Source organism: Lampris incognitus, chromosome 2 (genome assembly GCF_029633865.1).
Source record: "Lampris incognitus isolate fLamInc1 chromosome 2, fLamInc1.hap2, whole genome shotgun sequence".
NCBI classification, from domain to species: Eukaryota; Metazoa; Chordata; class Actinopteri; order Lampriformes; family Lampridae; genus Lampris; species Lampris incognitus.
In genome coordinates, this window is record NC_079212.1 from 32,779,102 (window position 1) to 32,800,815 (window position 21,714).

At 43.3% G+C, this 21,714-nt stretch overlaps 1 protein-coding gene across 1 annotated transcript in view; it reads left to right on the forward strand.

Annotated features, from left to right (window-relative positions):
* The window catches only part of cacna1db (calcium channel, voltage-dependent, L type, alpha 1D subunit, b), a 212,252-nt gene that overhangs the window by 123,202 nt on the left and 67,336 nt on the right, over positions 1 to 21,714 (forward strand). The window contains exons 14-24 of the mRNA XM_056275518.1: positions 3,407 to 3,632; positions 8,565 to 8,772; positions 10,569 to 10,689; positions 11,184 to 11,298; positions 11,921 to 11,984; positions 12,940 to 13,000; positions 15,713 to 15,851; positions 18,104 to 18,233; positions 18,535 to 18,594; positions 18,686 to 18,745; positions 20,668 to 20,774. Of these exons, the coding sequence (XP_056131493.1) occupies positions 3,407 to 3,632; positions 8,565 to 8,772; positions 10,569 to 10,689; positions 11,184 to 11,298; positions 11,921 to 11,984; positions 12,940 to 13,000; positions 15,713 to 15,851; positions 18,104 to 18,233; positions 18,535 to 18,594; positions 18,686 to 18,745; positions 20,668 to 20,774 (1,291 nt within the window). The remainder of the gene's footprint in view (positions 1 to 3,406; positions 3,633 to 8,564; positions 8,773 to 10,568; positions 10,690 to 11,183; positions 11,299 to 11,920; positions 11,985 to 12,939; positions 13,001 to 15,712; positions 15,852 to 18,103; positions 18,234 to 18,534; positions 18,595 to 18,685; positions 18,746 to 20,667; positions 20,775 to 21,714) is intronic.

Here is a 21,714-nt window from a genome sequence, read left to right on the forward strand (position 1 = left end):
ATGCACCTTTAGTGCTTCACCATGCTATAGTATACACCGTTCCACCAACCAAAGTTATCGCTTAACTTACCGATTAGGTGTTAGCTTGCTATTAGTGTTAACGTTCATTTTTGAACAGTAGAAAACATTGGAAACATTAGACAACATTCTCATAACCCCGATTAGTTTTTATTAAAAGTATCTGAACTTGGAACAGCAAGTATGCTGTATTCCAGTAGCATACCATGAGATTTCAGTAACGAATTGCAACCCCCCCCCCCCACACACACACACACACACACACATTTCTCATGGGTGCCAATACAGCCAACACAGCCACATACAAAATATGTTGTAGCGAATTAGGGGGGCAGCCCGGGACCGCCGCAGCCCGGGACCGCTGCAGCCGGGGCGCGAACCCAAGTCTCCCGCACGTGCATGGATAAGTAGACATGTTAGCCCTTGGCTAACAGGTCAGACCTTTTACTTGACTGGTTAACGTAGTCGCCCGTGGTGCAGGAGACTTGGGTTCGCGTCCCGGCTGCAGCAATTCCCGGCTGCCCCCTGAATTCGCTACATTGGTCCCTCACGCCTCTGGGCGCACGCGCTTCCGATGACCTCATGGTCTCAACGTCTCACTTCTGACACCAACACAGCGAATTAGGGGGGCAACCGGCTGGACCGTCACAGCCGGGACGCGAATTTGGATCTCACACACCGTGGGTGACAATGTTAACCAGTCGGCTAAAGGGTCCAGTCCGTTAGCCAAGGGCTAACGTGTCTACTTATCCATGCACATTACACAACCCCCCTCTTTCGGGAAGCGCGTCCCCATGCTTCAGCATATCAGCTCCCTCACGCCTCTGGGCGCACGCGCTTCCGATGACCTCACGGTCTCATCATCCCACTTCTGACACCAATGTAGCGAATTAGGGAGGCAGCCCGGGGACCGCCATCGACTGGTTAACGTTGGCGTGGGAGATACGGGTTCACGCCCCGGCTGTGGCGGCTGCCCCCCTTACTTCGCGGCAATACTTTCACGCACTATATGCACTACTGGATCAACACCAACAAGACAGCTGATCTTCAACAACCACAATGCACACGTGCACGACTGTGCACTACAGCAGCTATTGCAGCATCACTATCAGATCTTCCTTTATATCACTCAGCAACCAGATTGCACGTCACCACATGGCACAAAAACAAAAACTCAGTAGAGTGTAGCTCTTCGCCAGGCGTATCTCTCCTTCTCTAGTGCTTGGACTTGGTGACAAACCACCCCTTTTTTTCGCTTACCGGGAGAAGGGGCCCTTATTAAAAGACTTCAGATGTGTTTAATCATCACGGTTTTCATGATATGAAATGAATCAAGCAGAATGAAATCATGGTAAGGAAACATAGCCCAGCCATGAGAAACGTTTTATTGTCGCTACTGAGATGATTTCCATCTATGACTGTGATTATCCTACTCTTGAAATTGTATTTTTATAGCTGAGGTTTAAGATTAGAGACTATGGCACTTCCACATCTAATCCCCCTCATGATGTCAGTTAAATGAATAGCAGCAAGGTGAATAAAGCGAATTATTTTTGGTTCATCCAGTATCCCTCCAGTTCTTCTGTGCTGAGATCAGCAGTAAATGATTTTTTTTTAAACTGCGAAATAAAATCGACGTCTCATTTACTTTCAAAATCATAATGGACACTGTCGCTTACCGATCTAAGTCTACTGTGCGCATGCGTGCCACAACAGAAAGCAGCGTTGGTCGAGCAAGCTCGAGAGTGAATTAAGAGAGGGAGTGGCGACAGCGAGAACAAATGTTTTCCGAAGGTTTTTAGTCACCGCAGCCATGAGAAGTTCTTGATCATGTAGTTATAACTGTGCACAAAAAAAATTTAGGATGATAGGTCCAGTAGTCTGCGAGATTAGTCGTGTGCGCACGCACGCACGCACGCACGCACACACGCACACACACACACACACACACGTGTCCAAATGCATAAACCCTTCCAGGCTACCATCTGGAGGAGATAACAAACAAGTTTCCACAGTTGATGGAGTGTTCACCAGTCACACAAATTTACTAAAGTATAGCCACAATATTATCAGTGTACCACCTTCAGTTCAATGAGAAAAATGTCTTGATGGTGCTCAATAATCCAGGTAAGGAAATCCCAGAAAATTGAATCAGTTCATCTGGACACAACGTTTAGTGGCTTCGTCAGTCTCAGCTGACTGAGAAAAATGTGCACACCAACATGGAGTTGACGTTCTACCTCATTTGAGAGACTCCTGGCAGCTTTCCCTCGCAAAATTCATCCAGTAATTTAGTCCATTTGGGAAAACATGTAAAAATGCAGACAATCCTCCCAGATTTGCAAAAAACTTGAAATAGATCAGCAACAAATTGTCAGTGGCTGTGGATGCGGTGGCCATTGCGCTTAGTTCACTCACAACCTGCCAAAGGCTCAGCTTAACGTTGATGATGACACCGGGGGCTAGCACTGATATATCGCAGAGCCCCTGGGGTGTTCTGTCAATACAAATCAAAATTTGATTGGCTGATGATAGTCACTCAAAGATGTAATCAGTTTGCAGCTTCATGCTTCAATGAAAGGCTAGCAAAACCACTAATGCTGGTCCAAGGAGTTTTGGTGCGTTTAGATGACTTAGGATATCCCTGCACAGCCCCATGAGAAAACAAGTAATTGAATTCAGACACATTTTAACTATGAAAAACAAATTGTGATTTTGATTTTGTGATTTTGGTGTATTCTTTCCTCACACTGGCTATCAATAAGCTTGGTGATTAGCTTAGTGATCATGCAGGTGACTGGTGTGACAGAGGAAGACGCAGAAGACAGGAAGAAATGGAAACGGATGATCCGCTGTGGTGGCCCCTAATGGGAGCAGAGATTAGTTTAGTAGATTAGCTTAGTGATTAGCATTAGCTAGCTACTAGCAAAGAAAACGTGTGCTTAAACTCACCGGCATTTCAAACATTTATAACTTAACTGAAACTATCTCCTTCACGTTCACAGCTAGAACGCTGATAAAAGAACAGCTTATTACTGTTGATGTATGGAAATGATTTAGAATTTTAGGGGTATTCTGTGGTGTTTCATACCAACAGTTGTTTAGTCAGTTCGCAGCATGTTTGCAGGAAGAGATCTCAGTTGGAAGTGAAATGAAGACCCACATAGCACTCTACCACTTTAGGTGCGCAGATAGTGTACCACACTCCCCCTTTGGGAACAATGTGCAACTACACCTCTAACTGACATATAGGGTTTTAGTAGCCCTATGTTTCATATGGGTTACAGTATTGAAAATAATGTGCATGCAAATACAGAGACTTCCCTTGTCTTCTATTTCTCTCTTCTCCTCGCCTCTCCTCTCCTATTCTTTCCCTCTTGCTTTCCAGATGTAGCCAATAAGGTCCTATTGGCGATGTTTACTTTGGAGATGCTGGTGAAGATGTACAGCCTTGGTCTGCAGGCCTACTTTGTGTCCTTGTTCAACCGTTTCGACTGTTTTGTTGTGTGTGGCGGCATCGTGGAGACCATCCTAGTGGAGCTGGCCATCATGTCTCCACTGGGCATCTCTGTGTTTCGCTGTGTACGCCTCCTCAGAATCTTCAAGGTCACACGGTGAGAGACACAGTTATGGTGTGTGTGTGTGTGTGTGTGTGTGTGTGTGTGTGTGTGTGTGTGTGTGCGCGTGTTTCGCACAGTGGTGTGACGCGTCTAGTGCAGTATTTGGAGGGAAGATGCATGCTTGCTTCCTGTCTGCTTTTTGTGGACATCGCTGCTCTCAGCAAAACCAGGCTCCTGGGTGAAGGCTCCCTGAGAGAGGAAGGCGTGTACACCTTTTTCTGGGGAGGCTGTCCCCCTGGCGGACAACATCAGCATGGTGTTGGACTGGTAATCAAGAGCAGCATTCTACCCAGCCTCACTGAAACACCCACTGGACTAAGTGAGAGGCTAATGACCCTCCGTATCTCCCTACCAAAGGCACGCTATGCGCCAACACTACCATCTGACAATGGTGTGAAGGACAGCTTCTACCAGCAACTAGATGAGGCCCTTCATCATATCCCAAAAAAAGGACAAGCTCCTTCTGGGAGACTTGAATGCTAGGGTAGGAAAGAACAATGGTATATGGAGGGGGAGTATTGGGTAGGCATGGGGTTGGTCAGGTTAATGCAAATGGTCTAAGGCACTCTGTGCAGAGCATGATCTTATTACGAACACTGTTTCGGCAGAAGACCAAATACAAAACATCCTGGATGCACCCATGATCTAAACACAGGCACCTGATTGATGTTTTCATAACAAGACATTTTGACACTAGTGATATCTTGCTGACCAGCGCCATGAAAGGTGCAGAATGCTGGACGGATCACTGCCTGCTCATGACCAAACGCCACATCAAAGTCCACCCCTCACAGCGTCTCAAGAAACCCATAAAAAAAACAATTGAACTGTGTTAAATTGAAGTCAGCCCCAGCATGTAATGAGTTCCATCGCTCTGTAGGCATGATGGCACTAGAGTTTGAGGCCATTCTGAGTTCTGACAATGCCATGGATCAGAAATGGGCCTTCCTAACCTCCTTGCAACATCAAGCTGCAAATGACTTTATAGGCTACAGATCCAGAAAATATCAGGACTGGTTCGATGAAAACTCTGACCCCATCACATCCCTGCTGGAAACCAAGTGTAGGGCACACAGGGCTACTCTCAACTGCCCTGCATCCACCATCTTTTGGCGGCAGTCCAAAAGATGGTGGACCTTAGTCGGTATGCAGATAATCCATTATCTACATACCGACCAAGGTCTGCTTAATGTCAGTAGTCTCAAATGGCCCATGTCAAATCTTTTTGTAATACACGTGTGAATACGTTAATCATTGTGAATCACATAATAATAATTTTATTTATATAGCACCTTTCTAAAACAATGTTACAAAGTACTTCACAAAAAAAAACATAAAACGAGACGAGGCTGGAATAAGAGTAAGATCAAATAAGAGTAAGAATAAAAACAGTGAAAATAAAAACAAATATCAAACATTTGTAAAAGCTTTCATAAAAAGAAAAGTTTTGAGACGAGATTTAAAAGAAGCTAAAGACTTAGTTCGTCTTAGCTGAGCAGGAAGAGAGTTCCATAGTGTGGGGGCAAAAGCCCGATCACCCTTTGCAACCAACCGAGACCTGGGAATAACTAGCATAACATTTCGGTGGCCTTACGCACACGAAATAGGTAGTGATTGTACAGAAAACGGCTTGTGTTCTGTTGTAACAGGTGTCTGAAATTCAGATTTGACCAGAAATGTAAAGCGCTTTGAGTGGCTGTTGCAGCTAGAAAAGCACTATATAAAATGCAACTTGATTGATTGACTTGATTGAGCAGTGGTAAACAGCACATAAGGAGGTACAAACAACCTTGCACACTGCAAAATACATGGTGGATGAACAAAGCTCACAAGATTCAATCATATGCTGACAGAAATACAATGCACAACTTCTACAACTCTATAAAGACTATATTTGGCCCTAGGAACTGCTCTATCACTCCCTTAAAAACAGCAGACAGACTGACAACCCTGACAGACCAAAATCGGATCCTGGCAAGAAAATTTTTTTGCCCTACTTAACCAGCACTCACCAACTGACCAATCCATCCTGGAAAAACTGCAAATTCGTTCGCCCATCCCAGACCTTGACTACTTGCCAACTTTTCAAGTACTTGCAGCCATCAACTCCCTCAAGAACAAGTCTTCTGGCAGTGGTGATATCTCAGCAGAACTTCTAAAACAAGGAGGATACTTGTGCACCAGAATGTTTTATCAGTACATCCTGCAGGTCTGGGAACAGCAGAGTGTCCCTCAACAATGAGGGATGCTAAAATTGTCACCCTGTACAAAAACAGAAGAGGCAAGTCCATCTGCGGCAACAGTCAGGGCATATCCCTGCTAGCTGTTGCAGGGAAGGTCCTAGCAAAGGTCATGCTATGCAGGATGGTAAAGCACTTGACAGAACATCTGCTGCCAGAGTCACAGTGTGGTTTAAGGAAGAACAGGAGTACTGTGGATATGATTTTCACAGTAAGACAGCTACAAGAAAAGTGCTGCGAACAACATCAGGACCTTTTCATGGCTTTTGTCGACCTCTCCAAAGCTTTTGCCACTATGAATTGAGAGCTACTTTGGAAAATCCTGAGAAAGTTTGGCTATCTGAGCAAATTTGTGAACATTCTGTCACAGTTCCATGATGGGATGGTGGCATGGGTGGCCATAGGAGGACAGGAATCGACACCCTTTAATGTATGCACTGGAGTGAGGCAGGGAGTGTGCTGGCACCGGTATTCTTCAACATTTTCCTCCTATGTGTCACAAAGCTTTTTCATAAAGATCTTCAAGGCAGTAGTGGGATCACAATAGACTTTAGGCTAGATGGAAACCTCTTCAACATTTGGAGGTTCCAGGCAACCAACAAGTTGTCAGCAGTGCAGGTCCTTGAGCTACAGTACGCTGATGTCTGTGATGTTGTAGCTCACACACCAGAAGAGCTGCATATCATCCTTGCTGCAGTTGTGAATGCCTACAGCAGGTTGGGTCTATTAATCAACACCACCAAGACTGAGGAGTTATGCCAATGGAGGTCCAGCCCCCCACCCACTATGCCTGTCTTCACTATAGAACACCAACCACTCTCAGTTGTTCCGTCTTTCAAATACCTGGGCAGCATCCTTTCTGAGGGCTGCAACTGTGATCACAAAATTCTCAGTAGAATCAAACAAGCCTCTGTAGCCTTCAGCAAATGCCAACGAAAGGTCCTCCAAAACAAACACCTCCACCTGCACACCAAAATTGCCATTTACAAAGCCGTCTGTATCACAACTCTCCTATAAAGCTCTGAAGCCTGGGTCACATACAGCCACTACCTAAGATTGCTGGAGCGGTTCCCCATAAGGTGTCTGCAGCAAATCATAAGGATCATGTGGTGTGACCATGTTCCCCATGATGAGATTCTTGCTAGGACAAACTGCAAGAGCACAGAAGCCACGGTCACTGAACACCAACTGCACTTGGATTGGACATGTAATCAGGATGCCTCAAGAATGCCTACCGCGTCAAATCCTGTATGGACAGCTTCATCTGTCCACCAGTCCGCAGGTGGTCAGAAGAAGCGATACAAAGACCAGCTAAAATCATCACTGAAAAAATGTTGTATTGCCCCTTTGAGACTGGAGCAAGCTGCCATCAACTGTTCCAACTGGCATGAGATCTGCTACAGAGGTATAGAACAGCTGGAAATGTAGAGGAATGTGAAAAAAAAAACAAACAACAGAAATGACTGAGGAGACACAACCATGCCTGCCCCCACTAACTCAGACTTCATATGCCCAACGTGCAATAAAACTTGTAGATCAAGAATCGGACTCTACAGTCATCAAAGAACACACCATTAACAATGAGAGGTGTCATCATTGGACTTGATGGACTACCAGCAAGCAAGTGCATGTGTGTGTGTGCGCACGCGCGTGCGTGTGTGTGTGCACGCATGCACGCTGTGGTAGTGATGACTTTTATATTTGTGCTATTGTGTGTATGGCTTCCCAGGATGTTTTTATCAAAGTCACTGAAAGTTGCAGAAACTTCAAGGTTTTTTTTTTTTTTTTTTTCCATCATCTTTAAGGTTGGGCAGCATGGTAGCGCAGTGGTTAGCGCAGTCGCCTCACAGCAAGAAGGTCCTGGGTTCGAGCCCCGGGGTAGTCCAACCTTGGGGGTTGTCCCGGGTCGTCCTCTGTGTGGAGTTTGCATGTTCTCACCGTGTCTATGTGGGTTTCCTCCGGTGCTCCGGTTTCCTCCCACAGTCCAAAGACCTGTAGGTCAGGTGAATCGGCCGTACTAAACTGTCCCTAGGTGTGAATGTGTGTGTCTCCCTGCCTGCCGCCAAATGACTGCTGGGATAGGCTCCAGCATCCCCGCGACCCTGAGAGCAGGATAAGTGGTTTGGATAATGAATGAATCTTTAAGATCACACTGCGACGGTCAAAATGAGTAATGGTGTGTGTGTGTGTGTGTGTGTGTGTGTGTGTGTGTGTGTGTGTGTGTGTGTGTGTGTGTGTGTGTGTGTGTGTGTTTGTGTGTGTGCTGTTAAAGAGAGTTGTTCTGTGTATTATATCTATGGCCTCTAAGGTCGTTTTGAGTTGATTAATTGGAAAACAGCAGGTAAGTTATTGTAAGAGCTACAATAATGATACTTAAATGCAAACTCTTTGCATTTATATGTGTATTCATGTTTGCATTCATGAGTTTGTTTGCATGTACACAAACACATGCACACGCACGTGCACACACACACACACACACACACGCACACACACACACACACACAAGTAAGTGGCAGAGCTGTCTTCTCCTTGCCTATGTCTTTGGTTTCTACTATTGTCCCTCAGTATCTCCAAGTACTCTCAGTGAGGGATGTTGAAAGGGTTTGTTAGTGGGTGGCTGTGTTGATGAAGTGGGGTATTTTTCGCTCCCTCTCCTAACTTGTTTTTTTCTCCTTTTCTCCAGCCATTGGGCATCTCTTAGTAACCTAGTGGCATCTCTGCTCAATTCCATGAAGTCCATCGCCTCCCTGCTGCTGCTGCTCTTCCTTTTCATAATCATCTTCTCCCTGCTCGGCATGCAGCTATTTGGTGGCAAGTTCAACTTCGATGAGACCATGACCAAGAGGAGCACCTTTGATAACTTCCCTCAGGCCCTACTCACTGTATTCCAGGTGAGTTTAGTTTAGTTTATGTGAGAGAAAAACAGAAAATGAGAGGAAAAGAAACATTTTTCCGAAGAAACAAAGGCCTCATAAAATTGTCGGCCAAAAGTAATCACAAAGAACCAAAAAAATGCAAATGGTAACCAATATAGTGATGATGACAACTTGATGTTGACATTTAGTTTTCATTAAAACATAGTATGCGAAATAAGGAGATGAACAAACAATTGGAGTATATGTACATAAAAAACGGGACAAAAAGTGGTTGGCGTTCATTAACACACAACAGTCAAAATACTGCTCTTTGGGTCTTAGGCCAATACTTCAATCATTTTATGCTGCTTTATAATTAATATTATCTCCCCAAATTCTCAGTTTTTCAATCTGTTCTTGAAAAGCATAGCCCAGGAACCAGATGAATTCTCAAATGCTAATTAGTCTGGCTCCTCTCGGTTCATTTCTAATTTCCAAGGGGCGATATCAATGGGCACAGACCAAAATCCCTCTGGACACAATCGGATAGACTAGACCTACAACCATCAAAGCAATGAAACGTGTGACATAGCTCTTAAACTTTTACCAAATCTTGTCAGAAGTACGCACCACTGGATCAACCATATGGGCAGAGGGCCCCTGAGTGCAAAAGGGCCCTCTGCGATAGTAGAAAATAAAAAAATGTATGCATTTATTTATTTTTTCTTGATAGTTATCCAAACACAATGAAATAAAAGTTGTTTCCAAGAAAATTAAGTTTCATGTTGATTGTTTTATTGCTGAGATGGCTGGGCAAGTGGTGACTGGTGAGCAAGCAGCAATGCACTATATAGACTGGCTAGTGGTCAAGGTGGGTGGGCGTTGAGAGCAGATGGTTTACATTGCACAGATTCAAGTTCAGTTTTTCTTAAGCCACTCAAGGTTAAAAACTATGGAATTAGTTTGTACCTTACCCACTATCAGTTAGGTTGTATCAATGAGAAGTGTACGGGAAAAATTGCCAAGCAGCAGAAAATGGGCGGCGTTAACCAAAAGCCTAGTGGGACTGCCAAAAGAAAAAAAAGGAAGTGACAGAAGCGGCCACAATTAAAAATTTCCTGCTAATAAGTAGCTTTTTCAAAAAAGCAAAACAAATTGAAGAAGATGCTGCCGTCGATGGCACCCTTGGTACAGCGTTCTCTGGTATTTTCTTTGTTTTTGTTTATTCTCTGTGTGTCCGGTTACTCAAACTCGATTACTTTCACTGGAGAAGAACTGCTTAACATGAGGCAGTTAACTCCAGATTGTTTTTCACCAGTTTCCACAAACCACAAATATTTACTACTACTACTTCTTTTGGCTGCTCCCATTAGGGGTCGCCACAGCGAATCATCCGTTTCCATTTCATCCTGTTCTCTGCATCTTCCTCTGTCACACCAGCCACCTGCATGTCTTCCCTCGCCACATCCATAAACCTCCTCTTTTCCTCTTCCCTTTTCCACAAACCACATACATAAGCACCAGTAATTCTATGAATCACTTTCCAAATCATAATGTGGCTCCTCAAGGCAACTGTAAAACTGTTTCCTAACAATATCTGTATCAGGTGAGCAGTGATTACTTATTACCCTCAAACTATTGCATGTAATGCCCGGTCTGAGTCATGTCATACTGTCAGTGAGGCAACTGTAGGCGAGCCTTTAGATATGATAGCTGCTAGCGAAATCTGGTTGGACCCTGTGATGGACAGGTGTGTTGTCCAGTGGGTTTCCCTGCCTTCTGCTAAGATATGTGGTTATGGAGAGAAGCTGAATGAACTTGATGTTTCTCAGATCTTGACCGGTGAGGACTGGAACACAGTGATGTATGATGGCATCATGGCCTATGGTGGCCCCGCCTCCTCTGGAATGATGGTCTGCATTTACTTCATCATTCTATTCATCTGCGGAAACTGTATCCTTTGAGTTACGCACACATGCATGCAGCGCACACACACACACACAAAATCACATGCATGCTGACTCAGATAAATGTATATACACACAGTTTAGCCTGACGGGATGGAGGTGTAGTGAGTTGGGAGAACACACTTCAGTAACCTAAAGGCCAGGATTCAAGCTGCAGTTATTAGCAAACATTCATCCCACAGAATATGATGCCTCCTTGGAGAGAGGCAAACAAAATGAGGCTTTTCCTATGGTTAAGAGGACTTATCACATCATTACATCAGCACACAAAGGCACAAAAGCACCTGTTCACACAGAAGATGATACATACACACACACACAGCAGAACACATCCACACTTGGAGGCACAAGCCAGCACATTCACAATCAAATTGTGTGCCCAAGTCAAATCAGTTCGTGTTTCCTCATATAGTGACAGACCATTCACTGGTGGTGACAATTCACATTTAGCAGAGTAATGTCCTTAACTTATATGACCAGACATCCTCCTGAATGTCTTCTTGGCCATTGCGGTTGACAACCTGGCAGATGCAGAGAGCCTAAACACAGCACAGAAAGAGGAAGAGGAAGCCAAGAAGAGGAAGAATAGTACAAGGTGCAGTCCAATGTGGACTGCTGCATTCTACATAGAGCGGGGCAATATATTGATATAGTGATATGCAATTAGACATCTGGGATTTCGGTTATTGTAATATCATGATATAACTTAAATGATGTCATTCTCTAATCTTAAAGACTGCATTACAGTTACATTTCTGAACTTATTCGACTGTTTTAGCTGTGTGAAATGAACAATGAACGTCTCTACCTGCTTGGTCATCATATCCATATTACTAATGATTATTTCTCCGAATTTATTGTGTGAATAAATTCTGAAAGCACCAATGGTCCTCCCCAAAATATGGTTGCACTATCTATATATTGGGGTATTCAGCCAAAAATATTGTGATATTTAATTTTGTCAGTATTACCCTAATCCAGCACTAATCTGACCATTACGGTAACACCTTCAAATTTTAAGTAATCAATCCTTTTGTTGTGCTCAGTATTTATTTGTCAGCTTGTGTTCTTTCCCAATGATTTATGACATTGTGTTAAAAAGACTGCTGGACAATCCCTTTAGTCAACTTAGAAGACAGCATGTTACTCTTTCTTTGACATTTTTATTGAACTTTGATTGTCAACCTTTTGGGATACTCCTTCTCTTTCACCTGTAGGGGTTCAATCACTGACAGAAAAAAGGAGAATGAAAAAAAGGAGAGAAAAGACAGAGACACAAAGGTAAAAAAAAAAATCTGTTTGGCTTACCTTCAAGGCTTTCTTCCAGAAAGCCTCCGGGCTTGGAGGCTATGGTGGAAAAACCTATGAAGCATCCAAGAAAAGTTTCTGATGCTCCAGAGGAAAAGAGAAATTTGGTGTTCAGAGGAAAGATCAACGTACAAAAAAAAAGGAGAAAAAAAAAGCAATTGACAGCAAAGACAAACACTGATATTCATGATGATGATCATTGGTGGGGAGACAAAACTTTCATACTGGGCCATCCGGGTAGTGTAGCAGTCTATTTTATTGCCTACCAACAAAGGGATCGCCAGTTCGAATCCCCGTGTTACCTCTGGCTTGGTCGGGCATCCTTACAGACACAATTGGCCATGTCTGCGGGTGGGAAGCCAGATGTGGGTATGTGTCCTGGTCGCTGCACTAGCGCCTCCTCTGGTCCATCGGGGCATCTGTTTGGGGGGAGGGGGAACTGGGAGGAATAGCGTGATCCCCCCCATGCGCTACATCCCCCTGGCGAAACTCCTCACTGTCGGGTGAAAAGAAACAGCTGGCGACTCCACATGTATCGGAGGAGGCATGTGGTAGTCTGCAGCCCTCCCCGGATCGGCAGAGGTGGTGGAGCAGCGACCGGGACGGTTCAGAAGAGTGGGGTAATTGGCCAAGCACAATTGGGGAGAAAAAAAAGGTGGGGGGGGGGGGCTCTTGCTTACTGCAGGTTTAAGCATTTTCTTTTGAGGGGCTGAATCTCTTGTGTAACCTATGGTTTCACTAAAGGATCCCGCACTATTGTAAAGTACATGGTTTGTGCTGTCAGTTGATTTGTACTGAACGGGTTTGAAATGTACATCGACAGAATAGAATTAATTACAGCTACACTTGTTTGAATATAACATGACATTTTCTTCACAGTTACATTTAAAACTGATAACTTGTGTTAAAGCCTTATGTCTGTCTTTAGGTGCCATTAGAGGCTGGACTGGAGGAGGACAAAGAGCCATACCCCACTATTGAATCACCAGGTGAATGTGATTTATCTTGTCTTTTAAACTGCTGATTCCCAAACTGGGTCCAGGGGTCCTTCAGAGGGCTTCGAAGAGTTGATTGGTTTTACTGTTATTTAATTTTCTTAGTGTTAGTGCAATAAAAGAACTTATCATCCATAGGGTTAGTGGTTGTGTCAGGGAGGGCATCCGATGTAAAATTTTGCCAAATCGTTATGTGGATTGACAAGACCATACTGGATTGGTTGAGGCTCAGGTTAACAAAGGCTGCCATTGGTGCTGTGCCCTTACATGGTACTGATGGAAACTATAAAATCCGCTGTGGCAACCCCTGAAAAACAGGGAACAAGCCAGAAGAAGAAGTGCAATAAAAGAATGGATAAGACTTGCTGTTATGATCAGAGATGTCCATATGTCTTTGTATATAAGGCACTGTGACACAGTTCAGGCAGAGGGGAGTGTACTGTTTCACTGTGTGTAACTTAAATAAACAAAACACAGCTATACATCATCAAGTCTAAAACTCAGTCAATGTTTCTTTTGCACGTAGTCTCAAAGTGTATAGCCTAGATTGAGCTTCAGGTGGCGACACACCTCCTGAAGCGCAATCTGGACAAGACAGAGCTGATGTTCCTCCCAGGGAAAGGTTGCCCGCACCAAGACCTGGCCATCACCATTGACAACACTGTGGTGACGCCAACTCGGACTGCGAGGAATCTGGGTGTGATCCTGGACGACCAACTGTCGTTTGCTGCACCCATCGGTTGCTCGCTCCTGCAGATTTCTCCTCTATAACATCAGGAGGATTCGCCCATTCCTCACCGACGAGACGGCACAGGTGCTCATCCAGGCTCTGGTCATCTCCTGGCTGGACTACGGCAACTCCCTCTTTGCTAGCGCCCCGGCATTGGCCAACAGACCTCTGGAACTTGTTCAGAAAGCTGCAGCTTGTTTGGTGTTCAACTGTCCTAAGTTCTCCCACACAACTCCCCTTCTCATGTCCCTACACTGGCTCCCAGTAGCTGCTCGCATCCAGTTTAAGACTCTGGTGCTAGCCTACAGGGCAGTGAAAGGAACAGCTCCTTCCTATCACCAGGCCATGGTCAAGCCCTACACCCCCACCCGACCACTTCGCTCTGCTGCCTCGGGACACCTGGTTGCCCTGTCGCTCAGAGGCCCTTGCTGCCGATCGACCTGGTCACGGCTCTTTTCTGTCCTGGCCCCACAGTGGTGGAATGAACTCCCCACTGATATCAGGACAGCGGAGTCGCTGCCCATCTTTCGGTGCAGGTTGAAAACTCACCTCTTCAAGAACTACTACCTTGTTACTTGCTCTTAACACTTACTGTATTCACTAATTTAAAAAAAAAAAAATCTCTTTCTTGCACTTTTACTTTAGCACTGGTTTTGCTCTTAGATGCTTGTTTAGAGAGAAGATGCACTTATGACCTCTGATGACTAGTAGTTCTCCTGATTTCCTACGTTAAATGCACTTACTGTAAGTCGCTTTGGATAAAAGCGTCGGCTAAATGACTGTAATGTAATGTAGTGTAATGTAAATTATTATCCCTTATCAAAGGAATTACACAACAGTTTATTACAGTTCCAGTTTCACATAGTATGCACAGTGGAGTGTGTTAAGGCTTCTCACCTCACCTTCTCAATCAACACACACACACACACACACACACACACACACACACACACACACTCTCTGACGTCTTCCTCACGGCCAGCATGAGCCACTCCTGATGTGCCCTGCCTCCATTACCAATGCCAAAACAATGCTCGGCCTATGTAGATCATGATTGTTTTCTCTATATCACTAACGTCCAATCGTATCCAAACTTTCGGTTGACCAAATTACAACCCTGTCATTGGCGAAGTTTGGTTTGCTTGGTGATTGACAGCCTTTATGCTATGAGTGGCTGCTAAAATTCACCAGCGCTAAACAGAATCAGTGTAAGAATGGAGACACAATCTGGTTGCGTCTCCATTCTTAATTCTTAATTAATTCCATCAATCACATTTGTAATATTAAATTATACAATTGTTAAAGGATTGAGTTGGGAGAGTATCATTGTGTATATTGTGTAATACAAGTTTGCAACAAAGTGTTAGAAATGCAGCAGGGCTGCCAACTTTTGTAAATAGTCTGGAGTGAGATTTTGACTTTCTCCCTCAAAGGACTCTGTTGTAGTCCAAAGTGGTTAATTTCAGTGAGCCTTCGCAAAATGTTAAACCAAAGAACTTCACTACCTAGACTTCATGACAGTTCCAGTCTCTTGCTGCGGAACTTGAGTGGATTTTTAAGGAACCCCCTGATGAAATATGTTTTATATCATATAAGTTGTTTTATTTGAGTTTAATTTTATGTTTGAATAAACCTGAATTCCCTTGCATAGCAAGCACAGGAAAGCATAGTGTAGGAAAATTACCAGTTGGCTTGTGCTTTTCATGCAATGACTTTGATTTTCATTGTTTGTGTGTCACGCTCAATCTGTGAGAATATGCAGCCCTGTACAGTGACTTAATATGACCAAATTAAGATGACGAGTAGACTACAACCAGAGATTTAGTTGACTAAACAGTAAATTTACTAAATCAAAAGGAAATGACTAAACTGTGACAAGAAGTTTTTGTCACACTGTGGTAAAAGCATGAGACCAGACTACATCTAAAAATGGGTATGACTATTAACACTGCACTCATTCTGTTCTTGCTTCCTAGCATGTGAGGAAGACGAGGATGACTTCCCAGAGGTTCCATCAGGGCCCCGTCCCCAGAGGCTGTCTGACCTCAGCGTCAAAGAGAAGACTCCACCCATCCCAGAAGGCAGTGCCTTCTTCATCTTCAGCAGTACAAACCCGTACGTCTCTCTCACACACACACACACACACACACACACACACACAAGCATACACAAACACAAGCATACACACACACAAGATACTTGAACTTCTTCACTTGAGGCAACAACTCATCCCCAACACGGAGGGAGCAATCTGCCGTTTTCTGGTAGAACGATGGCCTCAGACTTGAAGGTGCTGACTCTCATCCCAACCATTACACACTCAGCTGCAAACCGCCCCAGTGTGTGCCGGAGGTCGTGTTCTGATGAAGTCAACAAAACCACATCATCTGCAAAGAGCAAAGATGCAATTCTGAGGTTTCCAAAATGGATACACTCCTCTCCTTGGCTGCGCCTTCAGATCCTGTCCATGATAGGCATATATATATATATATATATATATATATATATATATATATATATATATATATATATATACACTACCGTTCAAAAGTTTGGGATCACCCAAACAATTTTGTGTTTTCCATGAAAAGTCACACTTATTCACCACCATATGTTGTGAAATGAATAGAAAATAGAGTCAAGACATTGACAAGGTTAGAAATAATGATTTGTATTTGAAATAAGATTTTTTTTACATCAAACTTTGCTTTCGTCAAAGAATCCTCCATTTGCAGCAATTACAGCATTGCAGACCTTTGGCATTCTAGCTGTTAATTTGTTGAGGTAATCTGGAGAAATTGCACCCCACGCTTCCAGAAGCAGCTCCCACAAGTTGGATTGGTTGGATGGGCACTTCTTGCGTACCATACGGTCAAGCTGCTCCCACAACAGCTCAATGGGGTTCAGATCTGGTGACTGCGCTGGCCACTCCATTACCGATAGAATACCAGCTGCCTGCTTCTGCTCTAAATAGTTCTTGCACAATTTGGAGGTGTGTTTAGGGTCATTGTCCTGTTGTAGGATGAAATTGGCTCCAATCAAGCGCTGTCCACTGGGTATGGCATGGCGTTGCAAAATGGAGTGATAGCCTTCCTTATTCAGAATCCCTTTTACCCTGTACAAATCTCCCACCTTACCAGCACCAAAGCAACCCCAGACCATCACATTACCTCCACCATGCTTAACAGATGGCGTCAGGCATTCTTCCAGCATCTTTTCATTTGTTCTGCATCTCACAAACGTTCTTCTTTGTGATCCAAACACCTCAAACTTGGATTCATCCGTCCACAACACTTTTTTCCAGTCTTCCTCTGTCCAATGTCTGTGTTCTTTTGCCCATCTTAATCTTTTTCTTTTATTGGTCAGTCTCAGATATGGCTTTTTCTTTGCCACTCTGCCCTGAAGCCCAGAATCCCGCAGCCGCCTCTTCACTGTAGATGTTGACACTGGTGTTTTGCGGGTACTATTTAATGAAGATGCCAGTTGGGGACCTGTGAGGCGTCCGTTTCTCAAACTAGAGACTCTAATGTACTTATCTTCTTGCTCAGTTGTGCAACGCGGCCTCCCACTTCTTTTTCTACTCTGGTTAGAGCCTGTTTGTGCTGTCCTCTGAAGGGAGTAGTACACACCGGTGTAGGAAATCTTCAATTTCTTAGCAATTTCTCGCATGGAATAGCCTTCATTTCTAAGAACAAGAATAGACTGTCGAGTTTCAGATGAAAGTTCTCTTTTTCTGGCCATTTTGAGCGTTTAATTGACCCCACAAATGTGATGCTCCAGAAACTCAATCTGCTCAAACGAAGGTCAGTTTTGTAGCTTCTGTAACGAGCTAAACTGTTTTCGGATGTGTGAACATGATTGCACAAGGGTTTTCTAATCATCAATTAGCCTTCTGAGCCAATGAGCAAACACATTGTACCATTAGAACACTGGAGTGATAGTTGCTTGAAATGGGCCTCTATACACCTATGTAGATATTGCACCAAAAACCAGACATTTGCAGCTAGAATAGTCATTTACCACATTAGCAATGTATAGAGTGTATTTCTTTAAAGTTAAGACTAGTTTAAAGTTATCTTCATTGAACAGTACAGTGCTTTTCCTTCAAAAATATGGACATTTCAATGTGATCCCAAACTTTTGAACGGTAGTGTATATATATATATATATATGCGCACACATACACAGACATGTAAAAACACCTGTTATTACCTTATCTGGTTCTACTTTCTTTTCTATGCTTACTCTATCCCTTTCTTCCTCCATCTTTCTTTGCCTGATTTTCTTTCTCTCTCTCTCTCTCTCTCTCTCTCTCTCTCTCTCTCTGACTCTCTCTCTCTCTCTCTCTTTGACTCTTTCGTCCCCAGGTTCCGTGTGTTCTGCCATAAACTGATTAACCATCAGATTTTCACCAACCTCATCCTTGTCTTCATCATGCTCAGCTCTGTCTCTCTGGCCGCTGAGGACCCTATACGCAACTTCTCTGCTCGCAATATCGTACGTAAACAGCCTTGGGCATGGAGCACATAAAGTGACCCTAAAAAGAAACTTTATTCATTTCAACCCCTATTCAGATGTTTTGTTGGCCTGAGACCAGTCTAACCAACCAATGGAAAACGGGGGATCTGGTCTGCTAACTGATATATACACCTGTTAAACGTGGCCAGCGGGTTAAGCTAAATAATTGATAGATAAAGGCCCTCAGTGTTTAATGTCCCCCTAGATGGCCAGCATTTCCAAACTAAATGGCTAGATATATGGATGATGTCTTGATGAATTGTACTTGTGCCTCTTACAGGTACTTGGTTATTTTGACTATGCTTTCACCGCGATCTTTACTGTTGAGATCCTGTTGAAGGTAAATGTCCTTGGTGCGCTGTGCTGTGCCGTGCTGTGTAGATCCTGTGTAGTAACCTTGCGTGCTTGTGTCATTCTGATTGCCTCCTCAGATCCTAGGCTATGCAGACTATGTCTTCACTAGTATGTTTACATTTGAGATCCTCATTAAGGTAAACAAAAAGTTTGTTGAGTTACCAAAGAAAACGGCCCACAACTTCCAAGCTTGCTGCACACGTCCTTTCTCCCTTTTGATTTACTGTTGCAGGTTTTTATTGCCTTTTTTCCCGTCAATATGTCCGCCTGTTTGTCTTGTTGTCATGACACCTGTCCGTCAGTGTGGAAACCATCAGTTTTTGTTGGGTATTTTTTTGTTTGTCTGTCTCTTTTCCATGACAGGCAAACTCCCGTTGCTTCACCTTTGACCAAGTTTTTGGACCAGTTACTCTGCAGTGGGATGGTTGATGCCTTTTTTTTTTTTTCAGAATGTCTTTTGAAGGCTAAAAATGTTTTATTCAATCAGCAGGTCATTTCAATATGCTTTGCGAAATTATCACCCAGCCATCACTGTTTTTGTGTGCTGTGACAATCTACATCATTTTTCTACAAATATTTTCAGTGTTCTTTGTTATATATTCAGCAATATCCAAAGCAAAGAGAGATATTGGAGCTTTGCGTGAGGATCTCTCACCACTGCGGACCGGCGCAGTTTTGATTTTGAAATTCCAGATTGGCTTTTTCGAAATAAGATATGCAGTTTCTATGGAGAGAAGATCCACCCCCTCTCTCCTTTGTGTCTCTACCTCCTGTTTGAACTGCAAGGTCGTTCTTCGAGTCCCACTGCCTGAATGCACACTTCACACACACCTCTGAACCCTTTCTAAATGTTGTCATGTCCTTTTTCGGTCTGTGCCTTTCCATGGAGTGTGCTCGTTGAAAACCGATAATGGAAAAAGCTCACATCAGAAACAATTTTGTTTTTCTGCTGTTGAGAATTCAGCCCCCTCTCTCTGTCCTTTTGGTCACTGCACAGCTAAAATGTCTCATGCATATCACCCTACCCCTTCAGAGAAGCAAATCCCCGTGTTTTCTGGCTTATGCCTAAACTTTGATCAGGAGATTATAGGCCCTGACTCATGGAAAGTGTATATAATATAGTTCCTGGGTTAATCTGCACAGGAAATGAATTGGGCAGCTCTGCAGTCAAATTCTAAATCCGTTATTTGAATTTTTTTTTTTATTATCTCATATGGCGTGTGTGTGTGTGTGTTTTCTAGTGTTGCACTTGTGGACACGTGTACAGTACTGTACAAGTGTGTATGAGTATGTACTTGTGGGTACTCATGGTTCCCACAAATATAGGAAAGTAAGGACATTTTGCAGGTCCCCACATCTTCAAGAGGGTATTTTAGGGTTAGGATTTTGTTTAGGGAAACGTGTTAATGTTGTCAATGAGGGGTTCTCACATGTATTGGATTGTGTGTGTGTGTGTGTGTGTGTGTGTGTGTGTGTGTGTGTGTGTGTGTGTGTGTGTGTGTGTGTGTGTGTGTATGTGTGAGAGTTTGTGGTTTGTTCATTTGTGTGCTTTCATGTTAGCTGCCCCCAGTGCTACTGTATATATTTATGTGTGACTGGAATATTGCATCAGCCATTTCAGTAGCAGAAATACTTTTAGAAACACTCAGTAAACTCTATAACTTTTAAACTAAGATAAGCCATAAGCAAAAGCAGCTGTTTCAAACATTTTCTTTTTTTTATCAGTTCCACTGCAGTTTTATTGCATCTTTTGTCAAAAGTGGAACTTCATTGCAAATTTCACAAGTCATGCCTTCTTGGCATGATTTTATCATACCTATTAAAAGCCTCTTTGCCTCTTTCAAACAGGAACACTTTAAGCTAATGACAAGCAAATTTAACACATATTTTGATATAGATTTTCATTATAATTCATAAAAAGCTTTTGTTTGTAGCAAATGTCGACAAATGCCAGCAAGAGATGTTGCCTTTAATGGCTGGCTCTGGAGCTATTCTGTATTTTGCATGTTTGCCTGTAATGGTATTCCTGAGTCCTGATATTTGTCTGCCCTCTGTTCAGATGACTGCATTTGGAGCGTTCCTCCATAAGGGCGCGTTCTGTAGAAACTACTTCAACCTCTTGGACCTGTTGGTTGTCGGGGTGTCGCTGGTCTCCTTCGGCATTCAGTACGTATCTGATGATCATTGAACTGATGAGCATACAAGAAGGTTTTGGTCCCATTATGGATTTTCCCTCTTCAGCTAAATTTAATCTGTAAATATCTTTGCTGTCTTTTGGCCAATGGATCTAGCCTAATCACCGCTTTTCCTTAATCTCATGATCCATATGTCTGAAAGATATGTTACCATCTTCATGTGTCTGCCCTGTCATATGGCAAGGCATTTTTTTTCCTTGTGATACAAGTTGTTTTTACTCTGGCGTATCATCAAAATATTAGCTGGTTGTGACGGTGCAGAGGGGCTTATCTTTGAAAATGTTCTTCTGAAAACCACAGTGAGGCGAAAAGATTCGTGCCAGTTGCAGAACTTGCTGCATAGTGAAGAGCAGGTCAGTGTTCGCCACAAACGTTGTTGAAGCGGTGCATGCAGCCACCCACCATTGCTCCGTCCGCCAGACTTGTGAATGAAAAGAGACTGTCAGTCTACTGGCTGTTAGTCTACTAAACCATTTTGAATACACTTGTGAATGTAATTTAATATATTATTCACTGTAAAGACATTTTGTTCATTAACATTCAATCGATATATCCTATTACACGTGACCCGCATGCATCAGGGAAGAATTCTGGTATATTGATATTAAATCAGTCTATCATATTATCTTTGCTGATAGATAGATAGATTTCTCTGTAGCTTATCTGTTTTCTATCTTGTCAACTCTGTCTTATCATGTGTGGGAGAAATATATGTAGCACTATTTCTTCATTAACGCAAAACCTTTTGGATCACTCAAAGGTTGACTCAGTTCATCTGGATACAACATTTAGTGACAGATACATTTCATCTCTCATCTAAGTGACCTCTTCAGTCTAAACTGACTGCAGGTATCCCAGCCTTATAAACAATACAGTACAATACAGTTGCATAACGATGGAAAACGCCAACC